General features: G+C 37.4%; 2 protein-coding genes across 2 annotated transcripts; one reads left to right on the forward strand and one right to left on the reverse strand.

The window, feature by feature from the left end:
* Positions 1 to 1301: 1301 nt before the first annotated feature.
* Dynlt2b (dynein light chain Tctex-type 2B) lies at positions 1302 to 16843 on the reverse strand. The gene is made up of 5 exons (XM_046457796.2): positions 16602 to 16843; positions 12995 to 13128; positions 7223 to 7292; positions 3516 to 3579; positions 1302 to 1456 (listed from the first exon to the last, which is right to left on the reverse strand). Exons 1-5 carry the CDS (start codon positions 16718 to 16720, stop codon positions 1409 to 1411), a joined length of 435 nt encoding a protein of 144 aa, XP_046313752.1. The 5' UTR covers positions 16721 to 16843; the 3' UTR covers positions 1302 to 1408.
* LOC124101711 (large ribosomal subunit protein eL43-like) lies at positions 7773 to 10721 on the forward strand. Its single transcript, XM_046457835.2, has 2 exons — positions 7773 to 7804; positions 10327 to 10721. Exons 1-2 carry the CDS (start codon positions 7773 to 7775, stop codon positions 10619 to 10621), a joined length of 327 nt encoding a protein of 108 aa, XP_046313791.1. The 3' UTR covers positions 10622 to 10721.
* Positions 16844 to 17499: the final 656 nt, after the last annotated feature.

Consider the following 17499-nt stretch of genomic DNA (forward strand, 5'->3'; position numbering starts at 1 on the left):
AAGGTATTGTGTCCGCCTACAACTAAAAATAAAAAATAAAAAAACTTTGTGGAGTGGGATGGGAGAGATTCGTTTTGATTCTGTAGATCAAGACAAATGAATGCATAATGTTATGGAAGAAATATGTAAAGGAACTTTTTAATGTATTTACTGATTTTTTTTTCTTTAGTCTACATGCTTGACTTTAAAGTGGCTGAGAAGAGTGTGACTAGACTCGAGCCTCCATGGAGAAAAGGGATTTAAAACTGACCCTATCCCTTTTGAATTTCAAGTAGGTACTTGAAAATGGCTGATAAACTAAAATACCCCAAATAAGGACAGCTAGCTGGAGAAGACTCCAGGGCTTCTAAGGTGAGCATCACTACAAAGATTGTTTAGCCAAGGACAGTGGTACACTCCTATAATCCTAGCGACTTAGGAGGGCTGAGACAGGAGGATGGCAAATTCAAGGCCCCCTTAGCAATTTAGCAAGACCCTGACTCAAAACAAAAAATAAAAATGACTGGGGATGTAGCTCAGTGTTAAAGCACCCCTGGGTTCAATCCTAATACCAAAAAGAAAAAAATAGGTGTTTGGACAGTAACCAACATAGGAAGCTTAGTCAGTGAGCCTTAAGGGAGTCTGACATTTCTTATACCCTGACACTGGACAAACCCTGGAGATATAAGCATGTGTTTAATTGGTTGTGTAAATCAGAATGTCAATATTTGAGCAAAAACACTGGGTGAGAGAGATAAATGCAACAATTAAAAATACAGAGAGGCTGGGGTTGTGGCTCAGTGGTAGAGCACTTGCCTAAGTGTCAGGCACTGGGTTCTATTCTTAGCACCACATATAAATAAATGAATAAAATAAAAGTCCACAACATCTAAAAAAAATTTAAAAATATAGGGAAAGCTCAGTGCACAAATAAATTAATCTCTGTATTTTTATAGTAGTAAAAAAAATAGAAATTAATAGTCGGTCACTACAAAAAATGGCAAAAAACAACAGTAGTATAACCTACTGGAATGAATGTAGCTATTATGCTTCTGAAAATCATAATGAAAATAAAATGACATAAAAACTATTCATGACATTATGAGAAGTTAAAAAAAATCAGAGTGTAACATTTTATATCTGTTTTTTAAAAAAACCTGCAAATTAAAAAAAAAAAAAAACACTGGTAGAAAATATAAAATATTTACAGTGGGTTATCTTTGAAAAACAAAAATGGGTTTTTTTTTCATTGCTTTCCAAATGTAATAAGAACATTATACAAAATCAAAACATTAAAAATATAAAGCCTAAAATACAACAGATCAAGTTGACAAACTAACAGCTTATCTTTATTTTGTCAAGATACTTAACAGAATAAAAAAAATGTCAGATTTCTTCATGGTCATCTTTTGCCAGCTTTTTCAAAGATTCAATAGTAGAAACACCCAAATGCTGCTACAACACAGAATAAACTGTCCTAAAAAAGAAATCAGAAAACAGAGAAATTCAGAATGATAGTGCTAATAAGGAAATAAGGGCAGCACATGCAATTGAAATTAACACATATCAGATCTCTGTCCATTTTCAGTCTCAATTCTTCCCTTCAATTAAAAAAATGGACTGGGTACAGTGGCACACACCTGTAATCCCAGCGGCTCAGGAGGCTGAGGAGGAGGATCATGAGTTCAAAGCCAGCCTCAGCAACTTAGTGAGGTCCTAAGCAACTCAGTGAGAACCCTGACTCTACATAAAATATAAAAATGGACTGGGGATGTGGCTCACTGATTAAGCCCCCCAGGTTCAATCCCCAGTATCCCCTCCCCCCCCAAAAAAAGTTTCCAAGTTTCTAAAGTATACCTATAAAGTTTCTTGCCTCTGAGTAACTACAAAATTGCTTACTAAAAGGATATGATGGGAAAGAATTAGATTTGAATGAAGAATTAAATGTGAACTAATGAACTTTAGGTAATGATTAATTATTTTGCATAATGAATAATTATACCCAAAGTAAAATAATGTATGAAATGCTTTTAAGTTCTTGGAGCACATGTGTTACCTAACTCAAGAAACTATAGTATACTATCCCTGATAATAAGAATATCAGCACTTTAACATAAATTCTAGATAAGGAAATGGTCTCTGGGTGTTTCTCCTTAACTGATAAAAATTCACTTGTTTATCTTCTTAGAATGCTTTCCAAAGCCCAGTTCAACTCATTAAAACATTTTTTAGGTACTTATTACAGGAGTTCCTCCTGCCTTAGCAATGTCTGATCCACCAACTTCACTTGCAGCCTGGTAGTGATGGGAGAAAAATAATCTAAACTCAAGTACCTGGGTATTAAACAAAATCAAAATTCTTTTGAATATCTTCAAGCTGTATTCTACAACAGTGCTGTCTGTGGTAAAGGACCTATTAATTTCCTGTCCCTCATGGACTGACATTTTTCTAAAAACCTGGTAATCAGCAGAAGCATGTAAGGAATTTTTTAAAAAATTCAGATTCACTGATCCATTGTCTGGCTTATTTGATCAGAATCCACTTGAGCAGGGCCCTGGCATCTATATTTTAAACTAGTTCCCCAAATTATTCTTAGGCAGTCACAGCCAGTCTTTAGGAACATCTACTTCCTGATAGTCTAAATACAGTCTCAGGAAATAAAACTCCTCACTCCTATTTATTCAGTCCAGTTTCTGTTCTACTCTAACTCTGACTGATCCAATCCTCTGATGCTCCAATCCTGGGAGCATCAGAGGATTGGATCATTTCTGGAAGCAGGTGAAAAATAAACACTTATGCCAATAACTCACCAATGTTTAAAGAAACCTCTTTTTTAAGATTGCTCATTTTTTCTGTTTTAAGAAATAGTTTTAAGGGCTGGGGTTGTGGCTCAGTGTTACAGCTCTTGCCTAGCAAGTGTGAGGCACTGTGTTCAATTCTCAGCACCAAATAAAAATAAATAAATGAAATAAACGTATTGTTTCCACCCAAAACTAAAAAAAAAAAAATAATAATGGTTTTAAGATAAACCAATTTTATAACTGAAAGAAAAATCATCTTTGCTTGTAGAATTCCCACCATTCAAATTTCTTTTTAGCTTAGCAAAGTGGACTTGTTCAAATAAACATATATAATTAAAATCTTTAGTTATCATTTATTACTTCAATAAGGATGGTCAGAATTGGGTTTCAGAATACAAGGGTGTATAAGTCAGGTAGCTAAAAATAATATAATTTTTACAACCTATTCCCCCCACCTGTCTTTTCCATGTTGGGGATTGAATCCAGGGCCTCACATAAGCACTGCACAAGCAGCTGTCATTGAGCTGTATACATATAAGTCTCCTTGCCTATAAGCAGCATGATAGGTTTCTACTTTACTAAAACAAAAACTAACAATAAAATCATCTCATCTAAAAGAAGCTTAAGACAAATGTCTAAAATTAAAATGTTCTCTGATCCTAATGAATGTAATTAATTTGATTTGGAATGCCCAACTGATCCTGGAAAGGAAAAGAGGTTTCCAAATAGACTTACATTCATGAAAACATCGTAAGTGTAGTTGTCAGTGTCAGCATCCCAGAAACATCGAGCAGCCATACTAAAAAAAATCAAAGAACAAAAAATTATCAACACTATAACAAGGATCTGAACTACACCTATTTGCCAAAAGCAAAAGCTTTCTTTCATACTCTTTTTTTTTTTTTAATTGTGCTGAGGATTGAACCCAGGGTCTCACACATGCTAGACATGAGCTCTACCACTAAGCTTACATCCCCAGCCCTTCACACATTGTTCTGAATCAGGGCTTCCCAACCTTTTCACAGGTTAGTGCACAAAGAAAATTGTATTTGTACAGCAAAGTATGCTGCATACCTTGAAGAGACATGATTCATAGGTGAGGCTGCTTGCAGCTATGGCTGACCAGCCCAGGGGCTTTAGCAACTGACTGCCTGACAATTGCAGGGGTTGATATCTTGAAGTCTTTGGTACTCTGGGTGGGGCTCTGCTATTGATTATATCAACTAAAATACTTGTGTGTAACTTTTAATGGTCTTAATTCCTGCACGTATGGGAGAAGGAGGTCTGTGAAGGGCCCAACAGATTAGTTAGCTCAACCTGATGATTTTATAGAGTTCCATAAAAGAAAGAGGCAAACTGAAATAGAATTCAGTCTTCCAGGGGCTGGGGATGTGGCGGTAGCGCGCTCGCCTGGCATGCGTGCAGCCCAGGTTCGATCCTCAGCACCATATACAAAGATGTTGTGTCCGCCGAAAACTAAAAAATAAAATATTAAAAATTCTCTCTCTCTTTCTTAAAAAAAAAAAAAAAAGAATTCAGTCTTCCAACTAAATCTAGTATTATCTCTACAGAATGCTATGCTTCCTCTAAATTATCAAATTGGCCATTTTATCCCCCTCCCCCAAATTCTTAGATAAGAAAAAAATGTTAGTCAAAATAAAAATCAATGGTTCACATTGGTAATCCCAGCAGCTCAGGAGGCTAAGGCAAGAGGATTGTGAGTTCAAAGCCAGCCTCAACAAAAGAGAGACGCTAAGCAACTCAGTGAGACCCTGTCTCTAAATAAAATACAAAATAGGGCTGGGGATGTGGCTCAGTGGTCAAGTGCCCCTGAGTTCAATCCCTGGAAAAAAAATGTAAACAAATGCCCATTAGGACCGGATTGGTAAATGAAATGATGGTATTTCCTGGCAATGAAATTCTGTGTAGTCGCTAAAGAGATGTTCTGCAAAAAATATTCACAATATAATGATATGTGAAAAAAGTAATTACAGATGTTTTACATTTTTATGAAATGTATGAATTTGATTCATCATCATTAACATTTACTAAGTGCTTACTTTGTGCCAGTCACTATACTCACTCATCTTAGTGCTTTCAGGCATTTGCGAGGCAGTTACTGGGGACTAACTCCCCTGTCAAGGGAAGGAATCAGAAGATCGAGCTCTATTAATAACACTGACACTAGCCAGATATATATTTTGGGGCAAATTGTGCTGAAGTGGCATCCATAAAATAAGGTCACTAGTATTTACAGTACCTTCCAGATCTAATATTCTATGGTAAAATTTCTCGGTGATAATATCTATAAGATATTTTTTATTTTGTTTTTTTAGAAAGAGAGAGAGAGAATTTTTTTAATATTTATTTTTTAGTTTTCGGCGGACATAACATCTTTGTTTGTATGTGGTGCTGAGGATTGAACCCCGACCGCACGCATGCCAGGCGAGCGTGCTACCGCTTGAGCCACATCCCTAGCCCTATAAGATATTTTTTTTTCTTTTTTTCTTTTTTTTTTTAATTTTTAATATTTATTTTTTAGTTATTGGCGGACACAACATCTTTGTTTGTATGTGGTGCTGAGGATCGAACCCGGGCCGCACGCATGGCAGGCGAGCGCGCTACCACTTGAGCCACATCCCCAGCCCCCCTATAAGATATTTTTTAAATTTTTTTTTAGTTGTAGATGGACACACAATATCTTGATTTATTTTTATGTGGTGCTGAGGATCAAACCCAGTGCCTCACACATGTGAGGCAAGCACTTTTACCACTGAGTACAACCCCGGCCCACAAGTATTTTTTAATTCATTTAATTCCAATACCTTCTTACAAAATATGTAATAATGTACTTTCTTAGAAAATCCTGCATTTGACACTATTTATAAAGGAAGATGGAGGATTAATACTTAAGCATAGGAAAATACATGCAACAGATTTTGGAATTAATAATACAGAAATGAGAGTTTGAGATCATGAAAATGCATGAGCTCGGAAAGACTGTGGAACCAACCTAGATGCCCTTCAATAGATGAATGGATAAAAAAAATGTGGCATTTATACACAATGGAGTATTACTCTGCATTAAAAAATGACAAAATCATAGAATTTACAGGGAAATGGATGGCATTAGAGCAGATTATGCTAAGTGAAGCTAGCCAATCCCTAAAAAACAAATGCCAAATGTCTTCTTTGATATAAGGAGAGTAACTAAGAACAGAGTAGGGTCGAAGAGCATGAGAAGAAGATTAACATTAAACAGGGATGAGAGGTGGGAGGGAAAGGGAGAGAGAAGGGAAATTGCATGGAAATGGAAGGAGACCCTAAGAGTTATACAAAAGTACATACAAGAGGAAGTGAGGGGAAAGGGAAAAATAATACAAGGGGGACAAATGAATGTCAGTAGAGGGGGCAGAGAGAGAAGAGAAGAGGGGAGGGGAGGGGGGATAGTAGAGGATAGGAAAGGCAGCAGAACACAACAGACACTAGTATGGCAATATGTAAATCAATGGATGTGTAACTGATGTGATTCTGCAATCTGTATATGGGGTAAAAATGGGAGCTCATAACCCACTTGAATCAAAGTGTGAAATATGATATATCAAGAACTATGTAATGTTTTGAACAACCAACAATAAAAAATTAAAAAAAAAAAAAAGAAAAAAGAAAATGCATGAGCTCACTATAAAAGCACCAAGAATATAAGGCCAAGAACTGAACCTTGGGGCTGGGGATGTGGCTCAAGCGGTAGGGCGCTCGCCTGGCATGCTTGCAGCCCGGGTTCGATCCTCAGCACCACATACAAACAAACATGTTGTGTCTGCCGAAAACTAAAAAATAAATAAATAAATATTAAAATTCTCTCTCTCTCTGTCCCTCTCTCTCTTTAAAAAAAAAAAAAAAAAAAAAGAACTGAACCTTGTAGAGAGCTCGCAACTGGGATATAAGGGAGAAAGGAGCCAGTGAAGAAAAGAAAATATGCAGTCAGAGAAACAAGTTAGATAACTGACACCAGGGCCAAAAAAAAAAATGGAGTGACTTTTAAGAAACAGAAGCCAAGAACAAGAGCTAGTAGATTGGCTAATAAGGAGATCATCTCAATTAAATATTTATGAAAGTAAAAATGTCAAAATGTTGGCAATGAGGAATATGGTAGGAAATATGTATCCATAATCCCATGTTGTATATGGAAGCATGTATACATAAACCCTAAAAGATTTACTAGCCTATAGCTACTATGAAGAATGAGTTACCCTATGGAGCTCATCTAGACTGGACCTTACTCTCTAGTTCCAGGACCTCTTTAGTTCACAGATGCATTTTGTTACACTGCCCTTTCTTCTCATTCTTGCAAACATACAATCTAACTGAATTTTCAAGAGGAAGAATACCTCATAAGAAACAGAAGAATAAAAACAAGAAGGAAAAAATCAACTACTCACAATACTCCTTCACCTCTTTGTTCTCCAATCACTACTTGTACCACCATTTTATATCGGTCAAATCCCATTTCTAAAAAGAAAAAATAAGAAAGTTATCTATAAGCAAATCTGTGGAAAATTACTTATTTAAGGCAAATTTGTCCAGAATGGACCTAAATGTTCAGTTCACAAGTACTTAATGAGTATAATGTAAAGCTTGTGAGTCAGAGGGACCTGAAGATAGATCTTAACTATAAAATTAACCAAGACCATAACCTTAGAGAACTTATGTAATTTTTCAGTTTAAGTTCCTCTCATCTGTTAAGTGGGAATAATACTACCTACCTCCAGGATACCTATAAAGTTAGGTGAGATAAGGTATAAAAATACATAAAGCATCTAGAATAGTATTAGCACATAATGGTCTCTCAATAAAGCTTAGCTTCCTTTTTTTACCCTACTCTAAGTCAGGTACTAAGCTAGGCCTTCAAGTTACAGAGATAAATAAAATACTTTACTAATAATAGTAAAGAACTTGAAGGCAGACAGAAAAATAACATGAAAATACAATATGCCATTAACTTCAGGAGTAGCAGGTATAAGGTACATAAAGAGCACGCAGCTGGGAAGAGATAACCGGAAAAGACTTCATGGGCAGTGTGATAATAAATGAGATGAGTCTTGAAGGATGAGTGAGAATTGACCAAGTCAACAATCTTTCTCCACTTTTTGAAGAGGGAATAGCTTATGCAAAGGCATGAGAAGCCAGGTTCTCTAGCAAACTGTAAGCTGTTCAGTAAGGTAGGAAAGAAAAGCAATAAGAAGATTTGGGGTATATTGGAGTAACCAGCACAACCCTCAACTTCCTGCCCCATCAACTGTACTGCTAAAGAAATAAAACCCTGAAAATTCTCACTAATGCCAAATCTGGACAGAAGAAAACTGAAGGGCACCTCTATCTTCCTACTCTTCTGAGCAGGGGATAGAAGAATTTTTTAAAAAGAAGAAGAAAGAAAGAAAAGAAAAGAAGGGAGGGAAATGGGCAACAAACAGGCCAACTCTCTTTGGTGAAAATAAAGTCTCCAGGATTATATATTAAGTTGGGCAAACAACCTGAATACAAATAACCTCCTATTTCAGAATATTAAACAAAAATCTTAGAATATAAAGCCCAAGTTTTTTGTTTGTTTTATGTTGTTTTTGTTTTTCATACTAGGAATTGAACCCAGGGGCACTCTACCTCTGAGCTACATTTCCCAGCCCTTTGAATTTTTTTATTTTGAGACAGTGTCTTCCTAAGTTGCCCAGGCTAGCCTTGAACTTTCAATCCTCCTGCCTCAGCCTCCTGAGTCTCTAGGATTACAGATACGCACCACCACTCCTGGCAGGCCAAGTTTTTCTTTAAAAATGTTGCACATTCAGATGAGCTTTCTCCTTTCTCTACTGAATTCCTTATGCTATAGAAATATGGCTAGGATATCAAATCACAGTTCTAAGAGAAAAATAAAATATTCTCATATGCTAGAAAGAGAACTTGAAAAAAAACACCCACACCATATCTGAGCAATTATGATATATAGGCAGAACAAAAAAAGAAACTGAATAGCAATATGTAATGACACAATGGTAAAAACAAAAGAATAACACACTGTGAAAGACACTGTATAAGAGGTTAAAAAATTCAACCTAGTAGATAATATAAATAAGAACGAAGAGAAATTCCTCATAATTGATTTACATAAAACAATGCAAGTTTACACATTCAATGAAATAAGAACTCAATCACATTATAAAACAATGAAAAGAGATGAAAGGGAACATAACATCCTAGGAAAGAAACAATTCTTATACAACCAATATTCAAATAATGTCTTTGTAGAACTAATAAATTCAAAGTAGCAAAAGAGCCAGGCACAGTGGGGCATGCCTGTAATCCCAGAGATTTGGGAGGTTGATGCAGGAAGACTGTAAATTCAATGCCAGCATCAGCAACTTTGCAAGGCCTTTAGCAATTTAGTAAGACTTTCTCAAAAAATACTGGTGCAATGGCACTTGCCTGTAATCCCAGCAGCCTGGAGGCTGAGACAGAAAGACCACAAGTTCAAATCCAGCCACAGCAACATAGTGAGGGCCTCAGCAACTTAGCGAGGTCTGTCTTGAAAAATAAAAAGGGCTGGGTATGTGGCTCAGTGATCAAGAACCCCTGGATTTGATCTCTAGTATCAAAAACAACAACAAGTCAAAATGGAAATAAAGACACAAATGAAAACTAAATTACTGCCTTAACATAATCACAAGTAAAGATGACAGTGAAAAAGGAAGAAATTATGCCAGAGGAATAAAGCTAATAGACATGGAAAGCAAAGATGAGTCAACATAAGAACACTTGGTATCCTGAACAAGAGAATATAAATAATGGAACATAAAATGTATTCAGAGATAAAAGAAAATTCTTCCAATATGGAAAAAATGAAATCTGCCAACTACCAACCCAGACCCTAGAGCCTAAAAACTAAGGATAGGCATCTTTAAGCAGACAACATCAAATTGGCTTCAGATTTATCCACAGACAATTAACCCTTATGTTTAATTGTCCCAGATGTGGAACACCTATAAAAACTTACAGTAGGGCTGGGGACATAGCTCAGTTGGTAGAGTGCTTGCCTCGCATGCACGAGGCCCTGGGTTCAATCCTCAGCACAACATAAAAACAAACAAACAACAGCAAAAAAAAAAAAAAAAAAAAAACTTATAGTATGTAATATACAATATAATTATATAATATATAGTATAATTAATGAGAACATAATTATGCTATAATTATAACATTAATATAATAATATATATAAGCTTCAGATTATGATTTCTAACCTACTTTAATATACCTGTGCCAATTTTGCTGAAATATTCACAGAATTGAAAACTTGGAACATAATGGGTTAACATTCATTGCCAGAAGGCAATGAAGAAAAGTACACTAGAGTCAAGAAAATAAATTATTACCCCCAAAATATTCATACAGGCTACAGAGTAACTTGGTAGAGTACTTGCCTAGCATGCTTAAGGCCCTTGGTTCAATCCCCAGCATTGCAAAATTAATAAATAAATCCGCTCTTCAGTCTCAGGCCTAAGTCATGGCAACAGGCTAAACACACTAAGAAAGTCAAAATCGTCAGTAAATATGGGACCCGCTACGGTGCCTCCCTCTGGAAAATGGTGAAGAAAACTGAAATCAACCAGCACGCCAAGTACACATGTTCCTTCTGTGGCAAAACCAAGATGAAGAGACAGGCTATGGGGATCTGGCACTGTGGTTCCTGCATGAAAACAGTGGCTGGTGGTGCCTGGACCTACAACACCACTTCTGCCGTCACAGTCAAGTCTGCAATCAGAAGGCTGAAGGAATTGAAAGACCAGTAGAAAGTTCTACCATATAGCAAAATTGTGGTTTGTTTTTAATTGTATTAACTGGATGTTCTGATGTGAATTGCATTAATATTGCCCTTTCAAAAGATTTATAAATTGAGGGCTGGGGATGTGGCTCAAGCGGTAGCGCGCTTGCCTGGCATGCATGCGGCCTGGGTTCGATCCTCAGCATCACATACAAACAAAGATGTTGTGTCCTCCGAGAACTAAAAAATAAATATTAAAATTCTCTCTCTCTCTCTCTCTCAAAAAGAAAAAAAAAAAAAGATTTGTAAATTGAAGCTCTTCTAATTTGAATTGGAAAATTTTGCTGAGATGCATTATTGTAATTCAGGTCTTTTTTCTTCAATAGTCAGATGATAATGGCATGAAACCTTATGGCTTAGGTATATACTTAACTTTTTTTTTTTCTTAAATCACTGTTCAACTACTCAGAGATACATTGACACTGTACAAAATTTGTTTCAAAGGTAAAATGTGCTAAAATATACAAAGGATATATAAACAAATAAATAAACAAACAAACAAATAAATAAATAAATCCTACAAAGCATATTCTAGTTTAAAGACAAAAGGCAGATATCTCAAACATAAAAAAGTACAAGAAATATACAGCATTTATGAGACCTTCTTGAAAAAAAAAACTGACAAAATCTCATCAGGTAAATTTGAACCAAAATAAAGAACCTGGCAATGAAAGTATGAAAAAAGGACTAAATAGTGAACAATCATTCCATATAAATATAGAATCAATACTATACGACTATGGGAAATAGATCTTCAGTATCCCTGTTACTAAAGGATCTATATGTATATACCCAGAAAAGAGGTTGCTATGATGTTTGCCTAAGTGTAGGTGGTGACACTTGGGTATTTCCCCCCTCCCACTTTCTCTCTCCCCAGATTGTGGATAAACCCAACATATGCTAAGCATATGCTCTACACCAGCCCCGCACCATGGGGTGATTTTTCTTTTATTTACTATTCTATAGTGTTTAAATTTTTATAATGAGCATATATCTTGTTTTTACTATAATTTTAACTGAATTTTCATTAAAAAGTCAGAAAACAAAAATGCTAATATATTAATAGTAGTGAATTCTGAGTGAAAGAAATATATAGGATTACTATTTTCTTCTTTGTGCTTTTCTATATATTTGGGGCAAGGAATACTGGGAATTAAACCCAGGGCCTCACACAGGCTAGGGAAGCATTCTACCACTGAAAACTGTATTACCTGCCCTTTTAATTTTTTATTTTGACATAGGATCTCACACAGTTGCGTAGGGCTGGCCTCAAACTTGTGATCCTCCTGCCTCAACCTTGCTAGCAGCTGGGATTACAGGCATGTGCCACCATACCTGGCTATATTTTTTCATTTCTAAAAGTTAAAACAAACCCAGGAAAAGAAGAAAATACACCAAAATAGTAAATGAGAATTACTTTTGGATAATAAAATTTCATGTAATTTTCTAAAACTTTAAGTATACTTTTCTGTATGGTCCAGAATTGTTATAATGAACATAAATTACTTTTACAAAGACATCCCTTCCCTCCAAAAAACAGTATCTTTTAAAAAGAGCAGATAGATATTGTGAATTGTGCTGCTATAAACATTAAGGTGGCTCTGTCCCTGTAATATGCTGTTTTTAAGTTTGTGATGGACATTATTAACTAAAGTACATGTATGAAGACACAATTGGTGTGAATATACTTTGTATACAACGGGAGATGTAAAAAATTGTGCTCTATATGTGTAATAAGAATTGTAATGCATTCCACTGTCATATATAAATAAAAAAATTAATTTAAAAAAGAGCATCTAGAAATAAAGAACTTTTTAGATGATATAGCATTAATAGTAACAGCATAATAATGTTTTTGTTAACATTATGAACAAAAGAAAGACAAAGAGGACAAGGTGGGAAAAGGACAAAATACACTCTGCAGATGTAGGTTTTGGCAGGAGTGGAAGGTTGAGTAATATAAGTGGTAAAGGATTCAGCTGAAGAAATGGACTGAGGACAGCCTGGGAGGGTACTGAATGCCAGACTAAGAAATTGATAGCTTAATGGGGAAAAAAAAAACAACAGGAATTATGGGAGAAAGTCACCCTTAATTCCTGGCCTTTTTGAATTCTTAAATTTCTAGGACAGTGGTTCCCTACAATGTTTTATTTCACATCTCTACTCTTTCCCACCATCTGCAAAAGTCACCAAATAATTATAGAAGACTAGATACTGAAGAAAAAATTGTCTTTAATAGAATCCACAGCTTATATCCCTTGTTTAAAGATGGGAAAGAAAACAAATGGGTAAAACTGAGTGCTTGAAGATAATACGTCACTTCCAGTTATTACACTCTTACCTTTTAATTTATCTTTAATATTTTCTGATAAATGTTTTGTGAGCTGAGGCATTTCTTCTGGAATATATTCAGCATTTGCCAGTTCCTCCTTGAGCACAGTGTGGATACAGTCTTTAACCACAGAGGGTCTGAACCTAAATGAAAAATTTGAGAACATCTAATAGGTAACTCCAAAATCCCAACTTGCCTTCACACTTCAACTTCCCCAGGTTGTTTTTTTCTTTTTGTCCTGCTTTCTCATATTTTTTCATTACAAAAGTAATAGAAACAAATTAATATAACAAGTCATATCCCAAATTTCTCTCTATAGCCTAGACTATCCCTGAACCTCAGATCAACAAATATTCCAATGTCTAATAAGCAATTTTTTTTTTCCGGTGATGCTGGATATTGAACCCAGGGCCTGGTGCATGCGAAGCAAGCACTCTACCAACTGAGCTATATTCCCAGCCCAGAAATTCAAATTAAATTCATTCAGTATTGAGTTTCTCCTCTCCATAGACTATGTCTCTTATGGTTTTTCCCATCTCAGTCAATCGGAACTCTATTCTTCCAGTCTTGTTGGTGAGAAAATCTTACCTATTCTACCTTCAAAATAATCTAAAATTCAATCACTCTTACCACCCCATCACCACCATCTTGTTCCAAACTACTATTTCCATTATCTTTTGCCTGGATAATTCACTCAGTAAAGGCCAGTGTCTTCACTCTAACCTATAAGGTATCACGTGATCTACCACAACAAATTTTCTGACTTTGTTTTCTAGAACTTTTTGCATACTTCTGTACTCAGGCCACACTGGCCTTCCTTATGTTCTTTTTTTTTTTTAACATTTAAAGAATTATTTAGTTGTAGATCAACACAATACATTTATTTATTTTTATGTGGTGCTGAGGATCAAACCCAGTGTCTCACATGTACTAGGCAAGTGCTCTACCACTGAGCCACAGTCCCCACCCCCTTCCCTACGTTCTTTTAACCACACCAGGCATACAAAGCTTTGTGCCTCTATAATTGCCATTATCTCTGCCCAAAGTTTAATTCCTCCCTATACAAGCATGTCTAGCTCCCATACTTCTTTTTATTTTTAGTTGTATATGTACAAAAATAACTTTATTTTATTTATATGCGGTGCTGAGAATCAAACCCAGGGCCTCACACATGCTAGGCAAGGCTCTACTACTGAGCCACAACCCCAGCCTTCCGTCACTTCCTTTTTTTTTTTTTCTCCCTCCCTTATTTCTTACAAGTCTTTATTCAAAAGTCACCCTTCCTAGCTACACTCAACAAACTTCAAAGCACCCTCTGTCCCTTCCTGGCATTTGTTACGGTTACCCTCTGATATATTATATACTTTACTTTTGTATTTCTTATTTATTGTCCTTCAATTCCACTAGACATAAGATCCATGAGAGTAGAGATTATTTGTCTGTTTTGTTCAGTTATACTCCCTTTTCCTGTAACAATGCCCAGCACATAATAGATACTAAATAAATGGGAGGGGGTTGGTTTTTGTTGTTGTTGTTTTGTTTCTTTTGTTTATTTAGGGTATGGGATTGAACTCAGGGACACTAGACCACAGAGCCACATCCCCAGCCCTATTTTGTATTTTATTTAGAGACAGGGTCTCACTGAGTTGCTTAGCATTTCACTTTTGCTGAGGCTGGCTTTGAACTCAAGATCCTCCTGCCATAGTCTTCTGAGCCACTGGGATTACAGGCCTGCACACTGTGCCCTGCTGATTTTGTTTGTTTGTTTTGTTTGGTACTGGAGATTTGAACCCAGAGGTGCTCTACCACTGAGCTATATCCCCTCCCCTTTTTAAATTTTTTATTTTTAGACAGGGTCTTAATTAAGTTGCTGAGGCTGGCATTGAACTTGTGATTCTAAAGTTTGTCTCAGATTCCCAAATCACTGGGATTACAGTCATGTACCACCACACCTGGCTTAAATGGATAGTTTTTGGAAAAAAAAAAAAAGATTATTGGATAAATGAAGACAGGGAAAAGAAAAAAAGAAAAAAGGCCTCCTTTAATTTCACCAGCCTAATAATACTATTAGCAAGTTGCTTGAGTTTATTATATATTAAAACACTAGGTCCTTTTTAGAACTGTATATTCCATCAGTTTATCTATCAAGTGCCAAGTTATCAAAATGTTTAAAGTTTTCAGCTTATTATAAGGTTTAATATTCAGTAGCACTAGTGTCCCCTCATTACTTTTTAATATATTTCCTTTGCTTTCTTGCCTTCTCATTTGCACAGAATCATCATCAAATTTCCAAGATTTGGGGGCTAGAAGTGTTGCTCAGAGGTAGAATGCCTGCTAAGCATGAAGGAGGACAGGGCTTCAGTCCCCAGTGAACATGTGTACACACACACAAGATTTGCTCTGTCCAAAATGTGGTTGTCTTCTTAACAAACACACTGTATTTGGCTCCTCCCTTCAGCTTTTTTTTTTTTTTTTTTTTTTTTTGTGGTGCTGGGGATTAAACCCAGGGCCTTGTGCATGCACTCTACCAACTGAGCTATATCCCCAGCAGGCTTTTTTAATTCTTGATAAAATGTTAAGGTTTTCTTCAGACAAGTCACACATAAACTCATAGGATTATTCCTACATAATACATATTTTTTATTAATCCTGTTCTGCACTGTTTTACAACCAACAGAAACCCCTCTTAATGCCATTCTATGCATGTAGAATACTAGAATAACTGAAAACACTGTCCATTTTACCCAATAAAAAATTACTACATAAATTTTGGAAAAAAAAATTTAGTTGTCAATGGACATTTATTTTATTTATTTATATGTGGTGCTGAGAATAGAATCCAGTGCCTCACACGTGCTGGGCAAGCACTCTACCACTGAGGTACAAACCCAGCCCCTACATGAATTTTTTTCAATCACATGTAACCAAAGTTCCTGGTTTCCAACACTACATTCGCTAAGAATGAAATTTGGCAATATGGTTTCCAACAACAGAAAAAGGGCTTGCGAAATTGTTTAAAAATATGTTTCTCGTGAAGAGGATAGAGATTAGTGATTAGCCATGGATCCTGCAGACTTAGCTGACTGCCCTCTTCCGGCAAGCTAATACTGTCTAAGAGCATCTGGACAGTACATAGGAAGGACTTTGTACACCGATCGGGTGCCAGGAGTAAGTGCATTCTGGCACAGGTGTGCACACGGGAACCCTCAAAACACCAATAAACCGCGTTCCTCGTAAGCCGCTGGTGTTTTGCCTCTCTTGGTCCATCTCCTTTTCCCTTGCGTGTGTCCTGGATCCCCTAGGTGTCAACCATTCCGGCTGCGCCAGCCTAACTGTTTGCAGGAGACCTAACTCTGCAAAGGTGGAGCCAGTCCTCTGCTGTCCCCTGCAGCCAGAGAAGAGTTGGAACGCCAGAACAGCAGCGTCCCCGCGACCCACAGCTCCTTCCCGCCCCTCCGGTCCTCTCCGGCCCCCACCCTGCCCCTCCCTTCCCAACCCTGTGGGCCCGGGTCTCGGCCCCCGCGCCCCTTTCCGGCCGTTAGGCTCCCAGACGACCTCTGCTTGGCGGACCCAGCCCTCTCGAGGTCGCCCCTGCCACAGCCCATCCGCTACCCGCCTTTGCTGGAAAATGGGCCTCAGAATGTAGGTGTTCTCCGCCTCCCCTGAGTTCTTCTCAGTGTCAAGCAATCCGTCGCCCACGGGCCGAGAAAGGGACGGGTGGGCGGATGTGGTCATGATAAGGGATTCTCGGCCCGGGCGTAAGTCACTACCAGGCCCAGATCGCTTGCTGCTGCCGCGTGGGGCCGAGGGACGGTCGCCAGGACTACAGGGTTGCTCCACGTCCCCACGTGACCAGGCCGCTAGCTCCAGCCCAGCGGCTGGTCCTTCACTGCGCCTGCGCACCCGCTGCAGCCAGGAACTGGCGGAGCGTCTCTGTCCGGCGCTTTAACGTGCCCAGTCGTTTACCAACAAAGACACAATCTTAGGAAATACACAAGGAACCTGACGTTCATAGAGGTTAGGAATCATAACCAAGGATACTCAGCTAGGAGAGCAGCCAGGCTCTGATTAGAATCAAGAGTCGCCAGGAGCTGGGCGCTGAGGCAGGAGGATGGCGAGTTCAAAACCAGCCTCAGCGACTTAAAGAGACCTTGTCTCAAAATGAAAAATAAAAAGGGCTGGAGATGTGGCTCGTTAAGCACCCCTGGGTTCAATCCCTGGTGCAAAAAAAAAAAAAAAGTCTTCAAACCGCAGTCTTTGGACAAAACCCATCCTTCCTCCCATCCTTCCTTCTGTTTTTGTTCTTATGAGCTAACAACAGGAATTATATATGTAGAGATTTTTAATCATATATGTAGAGAGTCATGAAAAATATAGGGATTTAAAACGTCAGTACCCATAAAGTTTTATTGGAATGCGTTTACATCTTGTCTATTGCTACTTTTGTCCCATAAAGGCAGAATTGAGTAGTGCATCAAAGACCATATTGCCTTCAAAACCTAAAATATTATCTT

This window comes from Marmota monax, unplaced genomic scaffold, assembly GCF_021218885.2.
Source record: "Marmota monax isolate L192 unplaced genomic scaffold, Marmota_monax_Labrador192_F-V1.1 WCK01_AAM20220418_F8-fsc00052, whole genome shotgun sequence".
Classification (NCBI taxonomy): Eukaryota; Metazoa; Chordata; class Mammalia; order Rodentia; family Sciuridae; genus Marmota; species Marmota monax.

Bases quoted from the DNA above. Each gene is read 5' to 3' on its own strand.
- LOC124101711 (XM_046457835.2), top strand. From the start codon at position 7,773: ATGCCATTAACTTCAGGAGTAGCAGGTATAAG. The intron at 7,805-10,326 runs GTACATAAAGAG...CTTCAGTCTCAG, and splicing joins TCAGGAGTAGCAGGTATAAG to GCCTAAGTCATGGCAACAGG.
- Dynlt2b (XM_046457796.2), bottom strand. From the start codon at position 16,720: ATGACCACATCCGCCCACCCGTCCCTTTCTCGGCCCGTGGGCGACGGA. The intron at 13,129-16,601 runs GCGGGTAGCGGA...TTTTTCATTTAG, and splicing joins AGGCCCATTTTCCAGCAAAG to GTTCAGACCCTCTGTGGTTA. The intron at 1,457-3,515 runs GTAAGTCTATTT...TTTCTTTTTTAG, and splicing joins CTTACGATGTTTTCATGAAT to GACAGTTTATTCTGTGTTGT.